Source organism: Camelus bactrianus, chromosome 26, assembly GCF_048773025.1.
Source record: "Camelus bactrianus isolate YW-2024 breed Bactrian camel chromosome 26, ASM4877302v1, whole genome shotgun sequence".
NCBI lineage: Eukaryota > Metazoa > Chordata > Mammalia > Artiodactyla > Camelidae > Camelus > Camelus bactrianus.
Genome location: NC_133564.1, coordinates 19914640 through 19940730, shown reverse-complemented (window position 1 = coordinate 19940730; position 26091 = coordinate 19914640). Strand labels below are relative to the sequence as shown.

General features: G+C 47.7%; 1 protein-coding gene across 2 annotated transcripts in view; it reads left to right on the top strand.

Annotated features, from left to right (window-relative positions):
* The window catches only part of PDGFRL (platelet derived growth factor receptor like), a 37851-nt gene that overhangs the window by 8619 nt on the left and 3141 nt on the right, over positions 1–26091 (top strand). For both annotated transcript variants that reach the window (XM_010953260.3, XM_045515462.2), the window contains exons 3-4: positions 20596–20747; positions 24707–25000. In XM_010953260.3, coding sequence (XP_010951562.1) covers positions 20596–20747; positions 24707–25000 — 446 coding nt within the window. The remainder of the gene's footprint in view (positions 1–20595; positions 20748–24706; positions 25001–26091) is intronic.

Below are 26091 nucleotides of genomic sequence, written 5' to 3'. Positions count from 1 at the left end.
TATAAGTAGTACCCCTCTATCTTTCTAACCTCTTGTGTTAAGTCCTCTTTCACATTTTATTCTGAAGATGCCCTTCTGGCTCCATGTGATGACAGTGTAGCGTTTTTTCTGAAGGGTCATCGGGCTGGATGAGGAGTAGCGGGTAGGAGAATGAGACTGTTTTTCCCATTTTTATCTCCACCCTTGATGTTTGTGTGTGTGTGTGTGTGGGGGGGGTGTATCTATTGCTTGGGTCAAACCTAGCTGGATTTACTACCAGGTCCCTTTTAAATGACTTAATTTACCAAAGTCAAATTTACATTTTTTTTTTTTTTAAAAAAAACCAGAGTTGAGCTGATTTAAGTTATTTGGAACAGTTAGTCATTGAATTATACAAACTATCCTAAACCTAAATGATTTGGCCCTTGAAGATTTCGTATTTTCTAGGAGTATTTTCAAAGTTACATTGGCCAAAATATGTTAAAAAAAAAAATCTTAAGGACTCGAAGTGAAGTGAACATGAGTCTGAATTGAAGAGAAATGTCCCAGAGCTGAAAAAACCAGTTTTGACTTAGCATTAAATAGTATTCATTCAAAGCACAGTTAGGGCTTTATAAGAAAGTAAAGACAGATGTGGGACCCCAAGGACTTGATGGAAAAATGTGAAAAATGTGGAAAACATCTAGTCATGACTCCATATCAAACAACGACAAAAATCACGATTTATTCGACACCAGAGATTCAACAAATCGGCCCTTGACAGCCTTCCCGGAACACGGGGCCTTCGGATAGAGCAGTATTCATCCTGTGTTTTCTTTTCCCGTGGAATGAGTTCTTTCCAGTGTTCTGAAAGTCTGCTCATTTTAAGCAATTTGGGTAGCTTTCCAGAACTAAGCTCGCCTGCTGCCACATTTGTCCACATTTAACCTTCTGACCAGAAGAGGGGCGTGCTAGGGGGCAGAGGTCAGGCTGAGGCACGGCTGTGTGGGAACCCAGCTGCTACCACTGACCTGCAGGGTGATCATTGATCAGTAATCTCCCTAGAACCCAGTTTCCTCACCTGGAGTATGGAGATAATATTATCTCCAGTAAGCGTTGCCTGGCCCACGGCAAATGTTCAATAAACTAACTAACTGTTACTGGGCAACATGTATTTCTCAAGGACAGTAATCCAAGTGATCTTTGGGGACAGTTAATTCTGACCGGGAGTCACACACATGAGGGAACTGTGCACAGCCAGCGTGTCCTCTGATGTGGAAGGTCCAAGAACGTTTGCACCTCCCTTTCGCACTTTCATTTAACTGAGCATGTCTTTGCCATCTGGGCCTGTGTTCCTCTGCCCTCCTGAAAGTGTAAGCCCCTTGAGGGCAAATACCCCATCTGATTGGTTCAGGCTCAGACTCCAGCACCCAGAACAGGGCCTGACATCCACCAGAAGTCAGGACATTTTTTTTTGGTTTTCCCCAAGGGTTTAGTGGCCACATCAGAAGTGTGTTTCTAGTCATGCATTCATTCAGCATTAAAGGTTGTTATACTTAGAGTGAACGTGTGTGCTGTGTGCTGTGGGAAGAGGCAATGGCAAAGCATGGCTGTACCTGGCAGGGGGCTGTGCCCCAGGATCCTGCCCCGTTATCCCCCGCCTTTGTTGCGCGTTGACCTCCAGGAGCCATTAGTCAGTTGACCCCCTCAACCTTCTCCCTCTTTACCCACCTGCCTCCTTCTGTCTCCACTTCTTCCTCTCTTCATCTCAGACTCCAGAGTCTGTCATTTCTCCTGAACTCTTTTTGTCTGTCTGTTTTGCTGGGGGGAGTAATTAGGTTTATTTATTTATTATTTTGTTAATGGAGGTACTGGGGATTGAACCCAGGGCCTCGTGCATGCTAAGGACGTGCTCTACCACGGAGCTGTACCCTCCCCACTCTCCTGAACTCTTAAATGCATCCTAAGTTATTTTGCCCTCTCTTTTCCCTTCATTCCCTCTTGGAAATGCCCAACCCCACACGAGCCTCATTGCCGACCATCCCCGGTCAGCATGTGGACCCTGAGCCCCACCGGAGGAAAGCGTGCAGCTGGCAGGATGGTGCCCGGGGTCTGTGGTCGCCTCCTGGGCGCCTTGCCAAGAAGAACCTGCTGCTCTAGTGAGCTTAATTCTCTCTTCTTGGCCCTCTGACCTGCCCCATCTCTCACTCTCAGCTGTTGAAACTAGCACCCAGTTCACTGAGACGCTAGGGCCCTAGCCCTGCCTGAATGCCCTCATCACATCTCCCGGCCTCCCTGCTCTCACAGCTGCGGTGGAGGGAGGCTGTGGCATCTTGACGGAGGCCAGATCTCCATCTGTGCCCTGGATCTCATCCTGTAGGCCTCCTCAGGAACCTTAAGAATCAGGTACTACCTCCCTGTTCTGCATCTTCAACCCCCCCTTCGCAGTGAGCTCCTTTCCCTAAGTCTCCGTGCTGAGAAACGTCACGTGGTCCCACGTCCCCTCCAGCTGCCCTCCCTTCTCGTACCTTCCCAGCCAGGCCCCTCGGAGGAGTCCCTTTAGTCTCAGTGTCTCCAATCCTCCTATTCACTCTGCAATCATCCACCTGGCCTCTGCCCCACAACTCCACATGCGTTTTATCACCAAGGTCAAGGTCACTCAGTGCAGAGTTCTTTCAGTTCCTTGTGGCTGGCCCACCAGGTCCATCTAGCGGACGGGATCGCCTTCTTGGCTTCCACAAGCCACATCCTGCCATCTTCCTCCGCCTCACTGGCCCTCCTTGCAGTTTCCCTTGCTGGCTCGGACCCTCTCCTCTCCCAGACGTGAAATTCTGGTCCCGGGCCTCTTACCACCACATCCCTCCATTTATCTCCTATTAGAGTAAATGCTTCTCCTGAGCTCGGGATCCCCAATGCCTCTCACCTGCCTGGAGCTTTCATGAGTCTCTCTTGAAACATAGGCACCTAAAACTGAGCCCATGACCTTCCTGCACACCTGGTCATCCCCCTGTGTCCTTCGCTTCAGGGAAGGGCACTCACTCCATCCGGTTGCCCTTGACCAGAGGCCTCGGAATCACCTTGGACTCTTCCCTTTTACGTCCACCTCCCGTCAACCCCCGTGCCCTGCCGACGCCACTGCTCCATGATTACTTCCAGCACCTCAGCACCACCCGTCTGTCTTCCAGCAGTAGTCACAGATCCGGCATCTCTGTACCCGATCTCGAACCCGACCTCAGTTCTCCCCATGGCAGTCAGATCCTTCACAGAAGCACGTCTGGCTGTGCAGCGTTCCTGCTGCAGGCCCTTCGGGAGAGCCATTCCTCTCAGAATACCATTGATGCTCCTCCCGTGGCCCACAGGCCCAGGCATATCCCGTCCTGTTTCTCCCTCCGCTCCCCAACCCTCTTTACCTCACTCACTTGCTGTCCACACTCCAGGCTCCACGGGCTTTTCTGATGCCCGGACGATCCAAACCCCATCCTTCCTGGGGCCTTGGCCCATTTGGGTCCTCCAGCCTGTCTTGCCCTCACTGGAATAGCTGCACCCCGTCCTTCAGATGCGGGCCTGTCACATCCTCAGGGAGCCTTCCTGGCCGTCGGCCCCCAGCGTCCACCAGGCCCCAGTTACACGTTCTCCCTGACACACTTGCCATCAGTGGTGGGATGACTGTTTCCTTGGTCATCTGTGTTACGTGTGTGTCCCTGGCTCGGCTGTAGGCTTGGCAGAGATGGTGTCTGTACGTTCACTGTTGTTTCTGCAGCACTGTGCCTGGCTCCCCGTAGCTCCTCCCTGAGTACTTCAGTGAGAGGAGGGGCTGGGGCAGGGAGCCTGCAGGGGACGTGAGTCAGGGCCCTGTGATCACGATACCTGTGACTGTGGGAACAAGCTTGCTGAACTTCAGAGCCCAAAGCAGTCTTACTGGTTTTCACACATGAGCCCCTCTTTGTAACAGATGAGGAAACTGGCAGTCAAAGGCGGTATATGACTGGTCCAGAGTGATAGACTGGTGGGTGGCAGCCTGAGTCTAAACCCGGGCCTCCCGGTTCCCGATGTAGAGCTGCTGCCGTGTTCACCTGCAGTTCTCAGAAGCATGTCTGGGGGGAGACGTTGAGACTGAAGGACATTCTAGACTTAATGAAGTGGAAGCTTCAGGGAAGACAGATCTGTTGTCTACTTTCCTCCTTCCTTCTTGCCTGCCTTCCTTCTTTTTTAGCTCTTTGGATGCTACATAACAAATCTGATTTATAAGGTTAAGATTCAAAACAGAAATGAAAAGGATATGCTCTTCCAGACTGCTGCATTGATTTCTTGCTGGGGTAGCTTTGAGTAGAAAGTGGTTGAAATTTCACATTGATTTAGGATGACTTTTTGGATATGAGAATGTTAAAACATTACACTGGGCTGTTTGGAAAGGAGAACTCTGTCAGAGGCCCGTAAATGATCCTCCATCCTGAAAGGCGGACTTGGACCACACCAGAGGAGGGAGCCAAGATGACCTGTGCTCTCTGGTGGCTCCTACGGGGCTCCCTTAGAATTGGCAGGTGCATGTCATAGGAAGGTCCACTAGATGGCAGCCTTAAGCTGCGCTACGATTGTCACCCTTTCACCAGTTAAAGAAACACTTCAAATGAGGATGGACTGGGTGAAATAATTGCACACTTTGTGCTTTCGCACAAATTCTTTCATCCTTTTAGGCAACTCGGTGGTCACAGTTTCAAGTTACATCTTCAACAATGAAGAATTCAGTTTCCTAACAAATAGGTAAAAAGAAGGGTGGGCGTGTGTGAGCCTGTGCCCACATGAGGATAAATTCACTGAAGGCTCTGAGTCCTTCTGAGTTGGAGGAATGAGCTGAAGGTTCTGTATGTCCAGGTGCTGAGACCGATTCTGATTTTAATTCCTGACTCAGTCCATCCCAATCATGGGGATCGCCACTCTCTTTTGAGACCAGAAACAGCAAAGACTTTTTTTTTCTTGACAAGAGTTGTTACCACCTTGCCGTTTCCTGACTCCTCTGCTCCCCCTCCTTCCTGTTCTGCTTTTTGTCCATCTTCTCGCCTCTGCCCTCCCTTCATCAGTTCTGTTCCTCTCTTCCAACAACTTTTTTTTTTTTTTTTGTATCCATGATATTCAAGCCCTGGGCTGGGCAGAAGCTGGAGATATGATGGTGAGTGAGACACAACCTCTGAACCCACAGAGCTCTCAGCCTTGTGGGAAGACAGGCTACTTAGCAAGCAGTGTTAATAGGCAGCGGTGTGAGTGCCTTGCCAGCAGAAGTACAGGTTCCGGGAGGAGAAGACTCACGCTAACAGGTGAAGGCTGAGAGTTAGCCAGGTAACACAGGGAGAGGAGTGTCGGAAACTTCCACAAGGAAGGACCGGCATGAGGAGCTGAGAGAGTGTAGCCCCTGGAGTACTGAGAGTTGGTTGGGGAGAGATATGGTGGCTCCTGGCAGGGGAGGAGAAAGGAGGTGACCAAGGAGAGAGGATGCTGGAAGGTGAGCGGGAGTCAGATCAGGGATGATGGCCTTGTCCGCCATGCGGAGGAATTTTAGGATTTAGAAATCTAAGGGCAACTGTGCGTGGTTGACTTAACGCCTTTATAAATAGATACACTTGGGAGGTACAGAGGGATCCACTCCCCACCCCTCAGTGTGAGGGCTGGTCCTCTTCACTGCCTTTAGGAAAAGATACCACTTCCTGGCCTCAGGTGGACCACTCTCCCTCCACGCACCTTAGACCCATTTCCCGCAAACCAGGGTCGATAGATATTCTTGGACCTAAGATTTCTTTGCAAAATATGTATTTAAAATTTTTTGTTTTTATTTTGTTGATAATATAAAAAGCATTAATATAAGAACGTTCTGGACCATGGGCTCAACCCCTGGTGAGTGATCAACACCATCCATTTCTGTCTTCCCTGGAAACACTCTGTTTCTTCAGACTCATCATAACACACTTCCAGAGTTTAGAGCAGAGGAATTCTTGGCACAACACTGAGCCAAGGGAGGACACAAGAAACAGCTTAGCACAAGTGGCCTCGATGATGGCTTAAATATAAATCAGCGCCGGGTAAGAACAGGGAGACGCTGGAGACTGAAGCTAGATTGTTAGCAACGTCACCACTAAAAACACACTGGCTGAGACGGTCATAAAGAAAGCCTGGGCTGCTCCCTGGAAAATCAGGTCCAGGCATCGCCTTTCAGGATGTTTCTGTGGTGTCTGGTCGGATGTTAGCATTTTTCGGTGGAGAACTGTAAGTTCGGAGGAGTGGGTGGAGCCCAGGAGGTCTCTTTGATGGCTGGTTCCTCTGAAAACAATAAATAGCTTCTAGAGAGGAGGGGAGGGCATCTGGGTTTTCGTTTGGCCGAAGCTGGCAACAGCTTACTCCCCCCCAGACAACACAAAGGAGGGTGGGCCAGGAAGCCGCCAGCGGGCGCCGGGCCAGGCTAACCCTGCCTCCCAGCATCATGGAGCAGTGGATGGGGGACGTTTGCAGAGAAGAAGAGAAAGAAGAGAAAGATGTTGAGAAGTGTTGCTAAACAGAAGCAGCTCACTGTTGGGGAAGAATCTGCATGGACTTCGGTCAATATTGTTGGTCATGCTCTGTTTTTCCTTCCATTTATTTTACTTTAGTTTGGTTCCCCCCACCCCCAATTTATTTTATTTTATGTTTACCAAACATAATTTTATATTTGTTAAACACAGCATTTACCATTTTAACCATTTTTAAGTATACAGTTGGGTGGTGCTGAGTACATTCATACCGCGGGACAGGTGTCTTTTTAATTCAATCTCACTTTCCTTCAAAGCTCATTTTACTTCACTTTTCTGAGCAGAACAAATGACAATGATGAGGTTCTGTGGAAATCCTGGTGCTTCCCTTTCGCTTTCGTACTTATCCGGAGGTGCCTTTTGGGTCCAATTTGCTCTGGGAAAATGAAAGTCTGCTTCAGCCAAACTCTGATATTTACCTTCAAATGGATTTCTTCCCCAGAAAACAGTCGTTTTAAAAATAAACAGCGTATCCTTCCCTGAAGGTAGAGCTCTCTCTTCCCAGACTCAGTGGCACCAGGGCCAGGGCGCAGGCATCTCCCCAGAGATGGCTTGGTGGGCGGGGCAGGATACACGACTTCTCCGGGTACTGGATGTTCCGACAGACAGCGTGCAGGGTGCAGAAGTAATCAGAACAGAACCAGCCTCATAGCTATCAGGATAGAATGAGCTCACACAAGTCGAGCATTGGCACACACACACTAAGCCACCTCAACAGACATGAGCTATTTTTGTTCACAAGACTGTACCCACAGAAGGTAAATTCCAAGAAAACAGCCAGGCTCTCAGGGGTTTTGTTTTTAAAAATTGTTTCAGACACGTATCTCAGTCTCCTACAAACTCTAAATGCCCATGGCGCTGTGGAGTGCTCGCCTCCACGCTCGTGGTCCTGCGATCTGAGCTCCGGCTGTCCCCAGGCTACTCGTCCTCAGGACGGGGCAGTGGCTTGTAGCACGTTATTCAGTTTGAAGGGGGGGGGGTGTTTTCCCCTCTCATTTTGAAGGAATGTTTCGTTAACCAAAACGTTTAATTTCTTGAGCATTCTACTTGAGTCCAGGTTTGATTATCTCAAGTGTGTTGCACTGCATTAAAATATAGTAAGACGGTGATGATAAAGTCAGGTTAACGCATCAAAGACACCGCAGATAATTTTTTATGATAAATTTGAACTGTTGCAAAATGGAACATTGTGTACAGTATAACAGGAAGTGGTTGCGTGTATTTTATGAGTGAAACCCTGCTTTAAAAAATGTGTACATATGTAGGTGAGGTCTGGGATTTAATTCACAAAAATGAAAACGGGCTGTTAACTGTAGCATGATAATTTGGCTGCAACTCTTTAAATATGCAAAATGTCAATAAAACCATTTTGGAAGGTATGTCAGAGGAGGAAGCAAGAAAAGAGGAATAGAGGAGAAGATATAAAATAGGAAATTTCGTGTCCCCCGGTATATAGCCCTATGGAATGGCACGTTGTAGGAAAACAAAACAAAACAAAACAGCAAAACTGAGATGTCAGAGCTTTGCCTCCAGTTTCTGGGCTTGGCTCCCTCAACAGCAACAGCCACCCACACGGCCGGTTCTAGAGGGGACAGTGCAAAGTCACTGCCCTTGGGAATCTGCCAGAGCTTTGCGTGTCGCCTCCCAGCCTACATTCCCAGCCTGCTCGCTCTGCCCCGGGGCCTCAGGATCCTGAGATCTCATCATGTTTGGTGCTTGTTTAGCCAGAGCCCCTGCTCAGATTGCTTTTCGGACTGGACCCGGGCTTGCCCTGGACCCTGCCTTTCAGAGCAGGTCCTGCTGCCTGAAGCCCGATGCACAACCCCACCCGCCTCTCAGCACGCAGGTCCCCTCTGGTGTCCCACTCGCCATGGAGGGGAGATCACACAGTGAAAGCTGGCCCTTTCCTGTAACAACCTTCTCCCCTTTATGAACTTGACTTAGTCGCTGGGACAAGGCCGGGCTAGGGGACCCTGTGCACCAACCAAAGTTGACACAAGAGAACAGGCTCTCATACCTTGAGTTTACACAAGTGGCTCATGGGATGGCTTGTGATGTGGCATCAGCTGGTGGGCATCTGGGGGAAGAGGCAGAGGACAGGAGCTTTCCATATCCATGCAGATGGGGCGACGGCAGGACGTGTCCCAACTTGAGATGAACAGGCGGAATAACTGTTAGCTTACTTTACACATAAAGTCGGCCCACTAAGTCAGAAAGGTATATGTGAAAAAGAACAGAAGTGGTCCCGACCACAAGTGCCTTACGAGCTGGAGGAATAAATGGCACACACACCAGCCACAGTCACAGAGCAATAACGGATGGCTTGCGGTCAAGTGCGAGTGTGCGGAGCGGTGGGGGGAGAGAGGGGGAGGACAGCATGGGCTGGAAAGGCAGCCTGATTCACTGAGTGATGGGTTACTGACTGTAGGAGACCAGACCTGGAGGAGAAGGTGAGAGATGTGGAGAGAAGAGCCAAGCAGAGGAGCGTAAAACCTCCCCGAGGACTGTGACGTGCAGTCAGCTCGGGGGACCCCCGATCTGGCCTGGACCTTATGTTTTACAAGCAATTAGGTTAGACCCCCAGTGAGGGGCTTTCTCAAGTTGGCACAGCTTTTAGTGAAAGTAAATTAGACTTGAACTTAGTTCCCAGCACCCCTCTGTTCTCTCCACCGAGAAAGCTGTCTATTTCTTAGGTATCTGATGTTTGCTCAGAAGATACACCATGCAAGGGGGCGTCGGTATGGGTGGGCGCCTTGAATATGTGGACGAGGTGGGAGGTTTGGCGCATCGCTCTCTGCTGTGAATTCGTTGTGCTAGGTACGAATGGGGCCGGCCTGCGGCCTGTGCATTCACTATTATAGCTGGGCCACAATACACTCACTGTGGCCGAATGCCAGCCCGTTAGTGCCCACAGCTTGTTTTCCTGACGAGGGTGGTGGCGGCTGGCTCCATTGTCTTCGGTCACTCCTCCTCCGGGGCCTGTTCTTCCCTGGAGATGTGGCCGTGAGCACTCAGCTAAGCAGAGCTGGGGAAAGTTTTTCTCATGTGACCACCCCACCTCCCCAGAGAATGGCTGATGGCCTTACTCTATACAGCGACATTAGAATTGCCAGAAATGTAATAATATGAGTCGTTAACATAAATAACTCCTATACATCAGAATCCTATGGCGGCCAAGTTTAAAAGATGACCTCGTCAAAATTAAATGACAGCAGTGGCAGTGATTCAGTTGTTATTTCTGTGAGTGTGTCTACGTGGCAAGCGCACGCCTGCTAAGTTACCTCTTGCCATCACTCGCAGACTTCCTCCGGGTCACTGATTTGTGCAGGATTTGGTTATGTGTTTGAAACAGTGGACACATGCTTCCTTCTAATGCACCGTGGGAAGCCTGTCAGACTCCTTTCTAGCCCCCGCGGGGATTCCCTTCCCAGCTCTGACTCTAACTGGCCGTGTGACCTTGGGTGAGTCACCTGATCTCTGTGAAATGCAGGATCCAACCAGCTGATCTGTAAGGTCCCTTCTGGGTTCAAAATGATCCTTGTCACTTGTGCTTAATTTGTATTAGATGACGTGGGGGCCAAGGAGCAATACCCCCTTGGACAAGTTATTCAACTCAGTTTCATTGGTTGAATTCTATTCTGTTCTGCACACAGTCACCTAGAACTGCGGTCTGCATCACATTATGCCATGTGGCAGGCGGTGGGGTGGGGGGATACAGGCAAGCATGAGACACATTTCTGACACCAGCTTAGAGAGGGATCATTTCACTAGAGAAATATAAGAGGGAGTTGAAAGGTTGCACACTACAAAGCAGTGTACACACACACACACACACACACACAGTGATAAGGGCATTAAGTGCAGGGTGTGAGAAGGAGCTTAGACCAGTGTGTACTAGGGCAGCCCCAACAGCACCTTCACAGATGAGCACTGATCTATGCCAGCATCCGTCTAGGACCTTGTCCATTTATTAACGAACTTAATTCTCATAACCACCCTAGAAGGTAGGGACGATTATTATCTCCCTGTCTCAGATGAGGAAACTGAACACAATAAAATTAAGTAACTTGCTCAAGGTCATAGAGCCAGTAAGTGGTGGAGGCAGTATTTGAACCAAGGAAATCTAACTTCTGAGTGCATGGTCTTAACCATCATTTTACAAGTACCACCAAACATCAAAGATCTTCCTATGAATAGAACTCAGAAGAATAACCAGGTTTAGGTCTGATGGAAAAAGAAGAGAACCTTTCAGAGGCAGAGATGGCTGGAGGGCTAGGGTTGAGATGAGCTGGTATGTCTGGAGTCGGTGAGGAGCTGAATTGGATGGAGAGGAGGGTCCACGATGGAGGTATTGGGAGAGCGTGGGAGTCTGGAATGCCAAAGATGGCGTCATTCAATTCTGTGCACACTGGTCACTGCTCATGTAAAGCTGGAGGCAATAATATGATGGTTTTTAGGAAAGTACTTTTTTTTTAATTGAATGAAAGATTCCTTCAATTTTTTGGTGCTTTACAATTTTCAAAAGTTTCACACACACCATTTCATATAATCCCATAATAACCCTTTTTTTTAATCCCTTACTCCCCTATATTGTCTCCCCTCCCCTCTCCCTGCTGGTAACCACTTGTTTGTTCTCTGTATCTGTGAATCTGTTTTTTTGTTTTATTCACTAGTTTGATGTACTTTTTAGATTCCTCATAGAGGTAATAACATACAATATTTGTCTTTCTCTGTCTAACTTATTTCACTTAGCATAATACCCTCCAAATCCATCCATGTTGCTGCCAAAGGCAAAATTTAATTCTTTTTTATGGCTGAATGGTATTCCATTGTCTATGTCTACCATATCTTCTTTATCGACTCATATGTTGATGGACATTTAGGTTGCTTCCATACCTTGGCAATGTAAATAATGCTACTATGAACATTGGGGTGCATATATCTTTTTGAATTAGCATTTTTTAAAGATACACACCCAGGAGTGGAATTTCTGGGTCATATGGTAGTTCTATTTTTAGTTTTTTGGGAAAACTCCATACTGTTTTCTACAGTGGATGCACCAGTTTACATTCCCTTTTTCTCACATCCTCACCATTATTTACTTGTGTTTTCTGGGGGTTTTTTGATGATAGCCATTCTGACAGGTGTGAGGTAATATTTCATTGTGGTTTGATTTGCACTTCCCTGGTGATTAGTGATGTTGAGCATCTTTTCATGTGCCTGTTGGCCATCTGCATGTCCTCTTTGGAAAAATGTCTATTCAGTTTTTCTGCCCATTTTTTAATCAGGTTTTTTAAAAATGTTGTATGAGCTGGTTATGTATGTTGCATATTGACCCCTTCTGGGTCATATCATTTATGCAAATATCTTCTCCCATTCAGTAGGTTGTCTTTGCATTTTGTTGATAGTTTCCTTTGCTGTGCAAAAGCTTTTATGTTTAATTAGGTCCTTTTTGGTTTTTGTTTTGCTTTTATTTCTTTTGCTTTAGGAGACAGATCCAGAAAAATACTGTTGTGAATTATGTCAAGGAGTGTTTAGCCTATGTTTTCCTCTAGGAGTTTTGTATCATCTGGTCTTACATTTAGGTCTTTAATCCATTTTGAGTTTATTTTTGAATGTGGTGTTAGAGAATGTTCTAATGTCAGTCTTTTACAGGCAGCTGTCCAGTTTCCCCAGCACCATTTATTGAAGAGACTGTCTTTTCTCCATTGTATCTTCTTTGTCATAGATTAATTGACCATAAGAGTGTGGGTTTATTTCTGGGTTCTCTATTCTGTTCCATCGAGTCATGTGTCTGGTTTTGTGCCAATACTGTGCTATTTTGATTACTGTGGCTTTGTAGTATAGTCTGAAGCCAGGGAGCATAATTCCTTCAGCTCTGTTCTTCTTTTTCAGGATTGTTTTGGCTATTCAGGTTCTTTTGTGTTTCTGTACAAATTTTAAAATTATTTGTTCTAGTAGGGAGAATATAGCTCAAGTAGTAGAGCACATGCTTAGTGTGCATGAGGTTCTGGGTTCAATCCCCAGTACCTTCCCTAAGAATAAACAAACCTAATTACCTCCCCCCACCAAAAAAAATAAAATAGCAAAAGTAAAATTACTTGTTCTAGCTCTGTTGAAAATGCTGTTGGTATTTTAATACAGATCGCATTGAATCTGTAGATTACTTCATAGTATAATCATTTAAACTATATTAACACTTCCAATCCAACAGCATACCTTATATCTGTTGGTATCATCTTCAGTTTCTTTCATCAGTGTCTTATAGGTTTCTGAATACAGGTATTTCGATGTTTTTGTAGAGCATTTGAAGGGAATGGAGGAGACTTTTTTCTAGAAGGATCAGCTTATAGGCTGATAGAACGTGAGGAATGAAAAAGAGACGTCGTGTCGATGTTGAGATCAAGATCTAGATAAAACTGGAAGATCCCTCACTGCAGTGTTGACAGGGTATCTTAGAATTTCCAGTGACCTTTTTGTTTTTAAACTGATCTATAGAGTTTCTAACTTTCTAAATTAAATGAGCAAATATTATTTTTGTCATAAGAAAAACTATGAGAAAAGCAAAATGAGTTAAATCACTTACAAAACTGCAGAATGGATGCCCTGTAAATGTATAATCAGGGATGGCTCACTTGTACTTGAAAAATCTGGAGGTGACTTTTATATTGTGTTGCCTTTTTAGCACGTGGATTTACAAACAGCAGGACCAGCAGAAATTCGAGGTTCAGCATAGTGGCAGGTGGAGCTGTGGCTCCATGATGAGGAATAGGGAGGTCCAGCACTGGGGACCAGGTGAGAGGGAGCTGAATGAAACCCAGGGCTAAGCTCAGGGGGTGGCGCAGCCCGGGCAGGGAAGGGCAGGTTTGAGAACAAGGTCACTGCATTCAGTTTTTTATGTTATTTTTTACACTCCAAATGGCAGTATTTTTATTAATCAGAGCAAAATAATATACTAAATTTTTAGACCTCCAGAATTGCTGCTGGTCCTGCCTTTTCAAAATCCACATTCTAAAAAGACAGCACAATAAAAAACTCACCTCCAGATTTTTAAAGTACAAATGAGGCATTCATGGTACACATCTGTCCTGCAGTTTTGTAAGTGGTTTAACTCATTTTGCTTTTCTGATGGTTCTTGTTTACTTTATGAAATAACACATGCTCGTGTAATTTTAAAAGTTAGAATCTTTACAGGTCAAGTACAAAGAAGGAAGAGGTCACAGAAAATTCCCGAGGTATGCTGTCAGCACTGTAGAATAGTTTTCCAGTTTTACTTTTTTTTCCTTAAGGTAATTAGATTTAAAAAAAAATTTTTTAATGGAAGTACTATAGATTGAACCCAGGACCTCATTCAAGCTCAGCACATAGTGTACCACTGAGCTATACCCTTCCCCCAGTTTTACTTTTATATATTAAAAAATTGAATCAAAATGTACAAGCTCTTTATTGATTAATTTTTCCCTAATATATCATGAATATTTTTCAATATTATGGCTGTAATACCACAATATGCTTAATTAAGTCTCTATTGTTGAAATCTTAGATTATTTCCCATTTTTTACCGTCACAGTCATGGCTGCAGTAAACATCTAGGTAGCAATGATTTATACCTATAAATGGAATTGTTGGGTGACAGGCTCTGCACATCTTAAGGCCGTTATCCTAGGTGGCCTGACGGGGTGTTCTGTTTCGTTAATCTCTGCTGCATCAGGCCTGGTTTGGGCTTGTGGTGTCAAAGAGACATCCGTGCCTCATTTTCCCAGGATCTGAGAAATCTCTGAAGGAGGAAGATCCTTTGTAAGGAAGCCAGATGGGTTGGCCAGAGAGGCAAAAAGAAGGGATGCTGTTAGCAGGCTGGAAGAGGTGGAGTGAGAAGAGGAAGGGAACATTCTAGTACAGTGGTCAGAGTGCGGTCAGGGTCCAGAAAAGGACCTGGAGGGAGAGAGGCTGGCGGGGCTGAAGGGACATCATGTATGTGAGCTCCTGTGGAAGAGCTGAAAAATGCCTACAGTGAGGTCTTTTTAAACAACACAGAAGAATCTGGCATAAGTCATTGTCGTAGAAAAGACCCAGGTCACATTTCACATTCACTCACATAAACTGTTGTTGGGATAGAAATTCTGCAGTTATATTGCAAGGGTTTTGAGTAGGTCCTTGGATAGTATTCAAACATGGAAACAGATGATGGATGGATGGATGGGTAGGTAGGTAGGTAGGTAGGTAGATTGGTAGTTAGATACATAGGTAGATAAAGGAATTTCAGCTTAATTTCTGACACTGGAACTACATTCACTTTGAAGTTCCTCCATCTGCACATTTGTCTCTCCACTCATTCCTCATACATATTTCTTTTCATCTTCTTTTAAAATCATAAACTATGGACCTTTGATGTGTTTGAGCCAGGACTTGTACTCTGTCGATGTGGCCCCATTCCCGGCATCTGATGAGGCAGTTCTTTTCTGACACATTGTTAAAAGGGGCTTTAGAATAAACACAGGCACTGTACACACACTTGAAACATGACAAGCAAATATGAAATCTTTATCTCCCTGATGCTTGGCACCATTCCTTGTATGTGGTAGAAGCTAGAGAATTAACCTGTGCATGTGACACGAATGTTGAGTAAGGAGGGTGTGGGACCATCTTTCCCCCTCTCTCCTTACCTTTCTGTTGTACGCAATGGAATCATCAGAGTCTGGAATCACATACTTGGGTAGCCTTGGGAAAGTTATTTAAATCGGCCTTTACTTCTCCTGTGGCTTCAATATTTACTTGGAAGGCAGCTGTACTCACCACTATATCACCAACACCTCGTTACAACACTTCCTTGGGAAAGTTACCTAACCTCAGTTGGCTCATCTGAGACATGGGCATATAATGGCTCCCGCCTCTCAAGAGCTGTTACGAGGATCAAATCAGTCCAGACATGCAAAGGGCTTACAATCCCTTACCACATATTAAGCACTACTTAGATTTTAATTACTGGTAGTAGCTTCCTCACCACCGCCTCATGGGATTGAGAGGAAGCCACGTGCACCCTGGGTGCTGCCGGTATTTGGCGGATGCTTAATAACTGGTTGGCTTGCGGCCCTTGCCCTTGTTTTCCATCAGTCACTTGCTGAATGGCTAGGTGTCCATTCAAATAGAAAATGGGGTATTACAAAAAATACTGGGCTAATTTAGTCAGATCTTCTAGAGGTTTGTTTTTTGGGGGAGGTGGGACGGATGTACAACCATATTGAACAGGATTTATGAACTAGATAGAGGCAACATCTCAGTCAGAATTCCTTCTGTTCGTTTCATTTCGGTAGGATGGAAATTCATTCCTTTCCTTTTCATTTATAAACATCCATAACCTGAGTCTGTGAGACACCAGATTAGAAGCTCTACCATTTATAGTTGGGAGATGTTGGCTAAAGTACTTCTGTAAGTTTCGGTGTCTTCATCAGTAAAAGGGGAAAAATCGTACCTCCATCCTAATGTGGTTGTGAGGCCCATTGCAGTAACAGTGTCTGAAATGTGTTGAGCATGTACTCTGTGCGGTGTTCTAAGCCTTGAACTTCCTAGGAGAGCTTAGTGGAACGCCCAGCACTCTATGGTTGTTGTCCCTAGAGTCTGGAGGGGTAGGTTAGCCAGACTGGCAGGCGTGAGCTCTAGCTCAGGAGTCTGAAGGTTGTGGTGGAACTGGGATTTGAATCCTATCGGTGTGGTTCCAGCGTCCATGATCTTATGCCTTATGTGACCACTGCGTCTCACCATAGTCCTCTGCCCACCAGCCGTCCAGTCACACTCCCTTCATGATGCCCAGAACCTGCCTTTGGTCTCCTTTCAAGGGTCTCCTTCCCTTGGAGTGCATGTGCCCTGTCTGTGCGCCCTGAAACTCCCCCAGTCTCAAAGCTTTCCCTGCTTACCCTCCTTGGAACTCCCTGGGTGCTTTGTGTAGGGGAACCTGAGAGCAGGGAACTCTTTGGACATCATTGCGTCCCTGCCTCTCCACTCCAGAACCTCCCACTTGATTTGCACTAATTTAAGTATTTATGGAACCAGTGAACAGATTATCTTGGAACCCAGGGCTCACCTCCTGCGCTTGTCTTGTAGAGTCTGGGGGAAGGGCGGGAGCACGCCCCACCCCACCATTATCACCTGGTCACTGCCCCAGGTGAGATGCACAGTGGTCCCTGACTGTGGGAGCCATCAGTCCCCTCCTTGGTGCCATCCCATGACATAGTCCCCTCCAGGAGAGAGTGGGCTGGGTGACACACAGGAAGCTTCAGTCCTCCACTGATAGGAACTGACTCTGTGTTTGTAAAGGCCAGGAAGCCCACTGGAAGACACATATACACACAGTATTTTGGACACTCTTTGAAACCTGGACTTTTCCAGCAGAGTTCACCATGGGTCAGGTCTGGAAGTGCTGGTTTGGAAGAAGACCTGGGGTGAGCTGATGTGCTGGGGTGTTCAGAGCTGCCTCCAGTTGATGTAAATTCTGCTTAACTATACTTTTTTTTTTTTCTTTTGGAGTGGTGTGCAATTTGTTGCAGCACTCTTTTTAAAAGCTCCACTCAAACTTTGCATTCTCCACTTCTTCCATCCCTGGGGATTTGTGAAGGAGTTACAGGAAAAGGGGAGGGGCTGTGGTCAAAGCACCTCTGGACAGGGCTCTGTGCTCTGCAGGGCTCAGTGAGTCCTCATCTGCATCTCCTGGTGCAAAGAGGCCTGACGTCACATTCCAACCCCTCTGACAGCTGGCTGCCTGGACCGTGTGAGGCCATCAGTGGAAATGGATGTTTTAAATCCAGGCATTTCAGCTGTAATCCTGCTAAATAATTTGTTTCCTGTTTTATATTGTTTGCATAGAAGAGGGGGTGGAAAAATCCAGAAATGTTTTCCAGTGCATTTCCTTCCTTCCACCCCCAATCCTGCTAAAGATACAGCCTGGTGGCAGGAGGGTTACCCCCAGTGCTACATTTTTATGTGCTCATAGAAGTTTCTTTCCTGGTAGGAACAGCATCATACACTTTCTGTCTCTACAGGGCTGGTAAATGCTGGGCCACGGAAGTTGCTCAGTACATTTATTATCGACTGATTTGAGCTCTGAGCTCTACAGGGAGTGTTGCCAGATCCTGTGGTCCAGCTGGGGAGATTTTCACCCTGTTTTCTCTCCACCTCTTTATCTTTTATTTCTGAGATCCAGCTCCCTCCTCACAGCTGAAATTGCTCTTTTAGTTGCCAAAGATGTTCGTTCTGCCAGATGAAGTGTGTGTGTGTGTGTGTGTGTGTCTGTGTGTGTGTGTGTGTGTCTGTGTGGTCATGAATCTCTCTTAAAGGCATCTGACACTGTTAACCAGCAATTTCTTGAGTCTTTCTCCTTGAAGTTCCCCTTTCCTGATTCGTCTTCTCCCCTCGCTCTACCTCTTCCTGCCCTGCTGGCCCCTAGTTTGGCTCCGGGTTTTGTGACAAGCCTTCTTTCTCGTCCACTTTTCCTTGTTGACATCATTGATTCTTTTAGCTTCTGCTTGCACAGCCTGTACACAACTCCCCTAGATACAAACCTAGAGCTGCTTGACCTCCTCTGTGCCAGGCCTTCCAACCACGCACAGGACGTCCATGCTGACAGGACCCACGTCGCATCACCAAGTCAGAATCTTCAGTAGTGATCTGTTTGGCCGACCCCAGTCTCTCCTTTCTCTTGTCAGCGATTCCATTTTAGTTAAAACCCCATTCTTTCCATCACTTGGAAGTACAGATTGAGTGGTCATTACTGATGTGTCTTTTCCCCACCTCTTCCACCCAACCTGTCATAAATCTTCCCTGAGAAAGCACGCCTTGTATTTGCTTCCACTCCACTGCCGGCGCCCCCGCCTGACCCCGGCGCTTGCTGTTCACCCTAGTGACAGCGACAACGGCCTCTCAGCCTCTCCCCTCCCTCCCCTGCCTGCCTGTTCTCAACACTTGGGCCCTGGCTGAGGTGGGCCCCTCGCCTCCCACCCCCAAAACTGAGGGTGGTCATCGCTGCCTGGTGAGTGAAACATGTACCCCTCTCGCTCTTCTCAGCCATTTGCCACGTGACTCCGACCCCTCCTCCACCTCATTCTGTACTTAACACATGAAGTCCCTGAGTCAGTGCTGAGTGGCTCTCCCCACCGGGGACACGGCCGGGAAGTGAGTGGGGCAGCTACCTCCAGGCGAGCCCACTGCCTCTCAGCCCCCACCTCCTCCTTGAAGCTGCCTTCAACCTCTTCAGCCCCAGCAGTGAATCCCTTTTGAGAATCCCCACTGCTCTTGGTGTAAGCATCACTTTACTTGTTCTCTGATCGTTTCAGGTGTATTCGTTTTAGCTCCTCAACTGGACTGGAATATCCTAGCAGTCCACTGGTTTTTATTTGCAGTGATGCAGCCACCCCTAAGGTTGGGGGTGTGTATCTGTCACTGGTGGTGTAGTATTTACAGTAACTGCTCCCAACCTGCAATTCCATGTCATTGAGGTATAATGAGGGTAATACAGTGAGCCAGGCGGGGCATGAAGCACTGTGCATTTTATCATCGAACAAGTTGGTACTCGGTACATACTTCACTGATTTGAGGAAGACACTTTTGCTCAGCTGTTCTCCAGCCGTGGGTCTCAGGGAAGTCACGTCTGCCTTCTGAGACCCCGGTTCCTCATTTGCAAAATTGGGAACTAGATTCCTGCTTTTTAAGTTTCTTTCCAGTTCCAACACTGTTCAATTTCATTCCAATCTATTCGTTTCTGGAGAATCTTTACTGTGTACTGTGCACAGATTTGTTGCTCAAGGGAATATCAAACAAATACGGCACAGCCCCTGCCCTCAAAGTCTTCACCATCCACTGTAATAACAGGAAGCCAGGAGTGTCCGAGGGGTGAGAACACAGAGCCACTGATGTCCCTGGGAGAAAGCGGGGAGGTATCTGAGTTGGTTCTAATTAGAAGCTTCCTGAAGGAGGAGAGATTTCCGTTCGGTTGAAAGGAGGCAGTTGACGGAGTGGGAGTACAGAGGCACCTCCTGGCAGACTGGTGGGCAGGGCAGCTATTCAGCAGTGAGCAGAACAGGCTGTGTTTAAGACCAGCCAGCCAGACGTTTTGCTGTGTGCTAAATTTAAAGTGGTGACCCTCCTGGGGTTACTGCAGCCTGCAACAGGAGATTCTCGACCACATCGGGAAAGCATGTGCATCCCAGAGGGGTGAAGATGCATCCTCAGATTAAAACTGGTTTGGCATCCTCACGCGCTGAGGCTCCTGGGGGTGGTTGTGGGGGGGATCTGTCCCAAGGACGACACATCTGGGTTCCTAACACAATATAATACAATGAACTACCATGATGATTGGTTAATACTGGTGTTCAGTAATAATAAATATTTATGTCTCCTCTCATGTCAAAAAGGATCTGAAGGGGTTTGCAAATACATTCACATCCAATGAGATTAAAAAGAAGAGAGAAACAGTGAGAAAATAAAAGTAGAAATAATAGTGCGAGGCCAGAGGAGGAATTCAGGCGCCCCAAAGCTCTAAATACTTGGCCAGAGGTGGGCTGCATGACTGCGGCTCGGCATCCTGGTAACCAGTGCGTATTTCCCCCTAAAGGGATGTTTTTAACAGAATAATGTAGCATCTTGAAAGTTCCAGGCTTGTATTCAGAGACTTACCAGATCAAAGAGGTTTTGCATCCTGGGTAATGCTGTGTGCTTTCATTCCTCTTGCCTGCGGTTTAAATAAACTCTTTAGAAATGAGCACTGAAAGCAAAATGCCCGCCGAGGCTTTGTGGCTGAGTGTGGGGCTGAGTTGCAACACACCAGTGATCTGACTTAAGGAAACCCCAGTTCTGAGGTCCAAGAGAACGTCCTCTCTTTAGAAAACACACTTGTCATTTATTGCTTCCTCCTAGGAAAGGCTTTTCTCTCTGCCTCCCCCACCTCCCCTCCCCACACACTTCTGCCCCATGATACAGTCTTTGATGGGTTGGTGCACCGTGCCCGGGGCCACCGGGGCTCCATGCGTGCGGACAGGGGCAGAGGGGGGCGGGCGCCAGGCCCCGGCCAGGAGCGACAGCTCTGCTCTCCCGACAGCGTGAAGCAGCACGAGCGCTACGGCCAGCTGACCCTAGTCAACTCCACCGCGGCCGACACCGGCGAGTTCAGCTGCTGGGGGCAGCTCTGCACCGGCTACGTGTGCAGGAGGGACGAGGCCAAGACCGGCTCCACCTACATCTTCTTTACAGGTAAAAGGTTTGCTCCCTAGCGGAACTCGTCACACTTCTGGGCTTGGCCCGTAGTAAAGGTTCCCACCATCTGCTGCCCATCAAGTAAGGACAATCAGGGCACTCTCTGTTGGCCAGTTATCTCACGTAAGTCTCTCGCTAGCCCTTCTGGGTAAGTAGAATATCATTTCCTTTTTTCCCTCCCAGTGGGAAAGCTGAGGTTTAGAAAGATGAAGTCAGTCTTTCAGGTCCTACTGCACGTAAATGGCTGTACTGTCTGAGTCCAGTCTGTGCCCACATTGTCCAGTATGGTAGCCACCATACCTGTGTGACTATTTGAATGTAAATGGGGATTAAGTGAAAATAAACGAAGTTAAAAACTCTGTTTCTCAGTGGCACTTGCCAAGTTTCGAGTGCCCTGTTGCCCCGTGCGGCCAGGGGCTAGCCCGCTGGACGGCACAGACAGAGGACATCACCATCATCCCAGAGCGCTCCACGGGACAGCACTGCTGCGGACCTTGTCACTACGGCTCAGAATCTAGGATGAGCTCCTTTCTGGAACCTTCATAGTCACAGACACCTGGCTAAAGGCTGCCTCGCATTTGTTTGCATGAGTGCAATGGCCGGGACCCTTGTGGCTCCAGTCCTTGTCCCTGAGCCTAAGCGAGGTGCCCCTTTGAAGGCGTGCAGGTCAGAGGGGACTCTGCCCATCGCTGCAGGGCCAGGTCTGTGTTGGCCATGTTGAAGCTGCACTTGGAGAAACAGGCTCTGCAGAGTAGGCTGCCAGCCTCCTTCCTCCGCCTAGATGTCTCAGCTCTGAAGTTAGGGGGACGACGTTGTCCAACAAAGTTCAAAGGTCAGGAATCTTCCAAATATCACCTGCTGGTGCTGCCTTTGTCCAAGGCATTTCAGGTGAAGCCAGAAGGCGTTTTTAGTGTCTGGGCAGGGGTGGTCATGAGATTTGCCCAGATCCTGAATCCATCCACCTTTAGACCTTCAGTGACTGAGGCCTGTGACTCAGATGACCTGATGCCCTGGCCGTTAGTGAATGCCTTTGCCAGAGCTCATGCATCTTCTCTTCCTGCCCAGAGAGCAGAGCACTCTGCAATTCTGCAGGCACATCTGTCTCATTTCATTTCCATAACATCTGGAGGAAATAAGTAGAAGCTACTTAATTTTCTCTGTTTTCAAAATAATAATGCTGAGCTGAGATGCAGCAGGGCGAGGAGACTTGTTCCATGTTCCACGACTTGAAGTGTTGGGGTAAAGAGTCAAACCCTGTTTTTCTGATCCAGGGTCCAGTGCTCTTACTGTCTTGACCCATTTTTAAGACACGGTGATAGACAGATTGATAGACACGAGCTAGCAGACCTGGTGCTGTCAGAATTGCTGACGGCTGTTCACAGGCTGTTCTTTCTGAGCCTCATTCTGGAACGTGCCACCCAGAAGGGTCCACCTGACCTTAGTGTTACCCCAGCCCAGGAAGCAGCAGTGGGAGACGCAACTCGTTGAGACTGATGAGAGCCTGTTCTTCCAGGCAAGGACTGAGACCACATTTCAAATTGCAGAATGAAGACTCTTTGCCATGATTAGCGCTGTCATGTCTTCTCCAAATACTGGGTTTTGGAGCTGAGATTTTGAGCTGAAGACCTCCCCTCAGCGGGTCCCATTAGGGTTATAGGCTCTCTGAGTTCTGGAGGAGGATCCTCTTTCTTAATTTATGGAAGCCCTTTTGTGACTCAGAGGAAAGCTAAAGAATTAATACTTAATTGAACTTTCAAGAGACCTGGATCGGGATGTGACCTGACATACCATTTTATCATTCCTCGGCACTGAGTTAAGAGGCCAGTTGGAGTTTCAGTATAGGGTGGAGCAATTTGTCTTTTCAGGCATTGGATGAGTTTGGAAAACCAAGATGGGCTTTTACAGAGGCTGAGCTTCCTGCTATGAGCTCTGGATTCTTTCAGAGCATATGCTTCCCTCAACCCACACAGAGAAATGTATGTTTCCTGGAATTTGACCGCAAACACTAAAGCTTCTTTTGACTGTTGTTAATTTGTGCAATTTTGGATTAAGCAACTGCCACATTATATTTGCTCTTTATCCAGGAGGCTCTCAGATGGTTCCCCCCATAAATTTTTATTAAAGTATAACACATACAAAGGAAAATACAGAAATCAATTCTACAGCTCAGTAAATTATCCTCAAGTGAACGTACACATGTAACCAGCACCCATGCCAAGGAGGACATGACGGTAGGGCTTCCTCAAGGTCAAAGGCATGGGCTCCAATTCATGTATGTGGTAAAACCACAGTAACGGGCACTTTACTAGATGTGGACTCTTATAATTTGGATTTTAGCTTTTAGCCTACTAACGCTAATGCTTCTTGAAATATACGTTTCCATGGGTTTTGTTTTCTTAATGCTGTCATGCATCTGGGTAGATATAAGCATAATTGCAGGGGGCATATATAATCTATAATTTAAAAAATAAACTTGAGCAAACTTATTCTTGGATAGATGAAAACTACTGATTGCAAATACATATTCTTTTCTGTTTGTTAAAGCAACTGGTATGGTCACTTCTTTCAAGGTATGGATTATAGGGCAGGAAGTAAGACCTTGTTTTTCATGTTCTGAAATTCAGATTGTTCACTTATTCTACTGACTTTGCTCATTGGTTCAGATTCCTCTACAAAACCCTAAAACAAAATTTGCTTCTGAATCTGACAATGAGAAGTTCCTTAGATTTAGTGTTTGCTAAAAAGAGATCTTGAATACCATCTACTCCAGAGTCTCCTCTTTACAAATGAGGATGTGGAAGCACAGAGAGACTACATGATTCACTCAAGGGCGCTTGGACTTTGTGTGAACCAGGGGGTGTGAGGTACAACGTTGATCAAGGTGCCCTTGCCCAAACCTGAACGTCACTTTAAGTGGCACAAATCACCTGGCCTGATGTAAAGTCTTACAAAAGACGGAGACTCACTGAGCTGTGATTCTGTGTTAGCAAACGTGGCACTCAGAGCCAGAGAGCTCTGGCCCATGAAGACATTTGCTGCCATGTCCAGGAATCCTGTCCCCAACCCAAAACATCATATGGCACAAAGAAAGCTTGTGAAGGAGGAAGCCAAGAATTGTTTCAGGAACATTGTAAGAAAAACAAGGGAGACAATTTAAGAAATGCTGGGGTGTGATTCAGTTCAAAGATTTCTCTCAGCCACTACTGTCATCTCTCACAGGATGACTGAGAAAACAAACTACTTAATACGCCACGTCCAAAACAAAGAACAACACCCCCAAAACCCAATCCAGAGCCCCTCGACTGTCCTGAGGAAAGCGTGGGTAACCCAGTCCTCATGTCTCTAAGACACAAGTGTCATCATTGACAGCTTGAAGAACGAGCAGGTGATTTCAAAATACGTAGGAGAAGGGTAAGAAACGGGCTGAAGGGCCCCAGCCCAGGGGCGGCCCAGCAGAGCCCAGAACCCGAGACAAGCAGGTTCCTCGTCTGTCCCTGCTTGACTCCCTTCCCATTGCCCTGGCCGGAACAGGGTCCTCAGGGCTGTGAGGATGCCAGCAGCCCCAGGGCCCGGTCTTGGCAGAGCTCTGCTGAGCTGGCCATCCCTCCCGACGGGCAGTTACTGAGCGCGGGCCATGGGGCTGACTTCTCTAGAGACACGGCAGATTGTCGACAGGTTTTACAACAGCTCTGACCACAGGGCAGTCGGTCTCCTTCCCTGCTTCCTTGGTGGGTAATTATGAGCCCGATTTGGGCTTGAACTAATTAATACCTATTTTGTTTCCTTTAAGAAGCTGGAAGGGAGTGTCCTTCTTCCAAAAAAGCAAAAGCATTTTAAAAAGTAGCCTTTTCAATTCATGAGACTCAGGACTCTGAGGATTTTACCAACCCTCTCGTCTCTGGGCCCTGAATGTTTCTCCCGTGTAAATAAGTAAGCCTGTGTCTTTCCTCTTGCAGAGAAAGGAGAAATCTTTGTACCTTCTCCCAGTTACTTTGATGTTGTCTACTTGAACCCGGACAGACAGGCTGTGGTTCCTTGTCGAGTGACCGTCCTGTCAGCCAGAGTCACGCTCCACAGAGAGTTCCCGGCCAAGGAGATCCCAGCCAATGGGACGGACATCGTTTATGACGTCAAGAGAGGCTTTGTGTACTTGCAACCTCACTCCGACCACCAGGGGGTGGTCTACTGCAAGGCGGAGGCTGGGGGCAAGTCTCAGATCTCCGTCAAGTACCAGCTGCTCTACGCGGAAGGTAAGCCTGCTCCCCCTTAGGGCCTAGACTTCAGTCGCTTCCCGCTGGTCAGGATCAGGGACTGCTGCCTATCACTGTGGAAGTTAGGAGGCACAGAGTGCTGTTCTTAAAGGCTTGTTTACAGCACTGCCATTTCTCGAATGTTCTGCATCCTTGCCCATGACCCCAACCCAACACCCCTGAGTGCCCTCCATACCCTTCCAACGTTCCCTCTGTTACCGCCTCTGTGTGATGAACCAGCAATGGTCCAGTGCCCCCAGCCTCTTCTCAGAACATCCTCTCAGATGAGAATATCATGTTTTAAACAAAATCTGCTCTCTCCTCAGGCCACACTTCCTTCCCCACCGTGGCAGGTCAGAGGTGGGGTTGGTCCCCCTGCCCGACCCTCAGTCTCTCACCCTGTTTCCTCTGCTCCCCTGAGGTCTGTGGCTTCACCAGTGGTCTCATCTCCCCTCCTGTCACCCCCTCCCGGGGTCCTTGTCGTCTTTGCTGCTTCATCTTCAGGGTGATGTCTCCATCCACCTGGGGCCCCCTGGCCTGGATCGCCCGCCACCTCGTCCACTCCACCCAGACACCCCCTCCCTTTCACACGCCTCCCAGCTTTGTCACCCCAGCGCCACCAAAGCAGCTTTGGCTAAAGGACCTCCCAGGCCACTAAATCCAGCAGACTCATATCTGTCCCCATCCTTCTAGACTCTGCCTCGCCCACATGAAACCCCCTCTTCCCTTGCCCCATTTTTTCCTGCTTCCCCAGAGCCTTCCCATGAGCCCTGGCCCCTCTCTGCCTCTCCCAGGTTTTCCAGGTTGGAGTCCCTCAGCCACCTTTCTCCATCCTCAGTCTTGTCCTGGGCTGCTCCGCCATGTGCACGCTCCGCTGTGTGTCTGGTCACTCATTATTCCTGGGGTGTCGGGGAGGCGTGTCCCCAATCTGGGAGTGGCAGCTCCCCATGTCCAACTGTCTACCTCACATCTGCACTGAGATGCTCCATGGGCCTGTCCCTGACCCCTGGGCCTTCCTCGTCCCAGGGAGGGCCCTGCAGCTCCCGGCTCCTCCAGCCCTTCTGACTTCTTCCATCTAGTCACCCAAATCC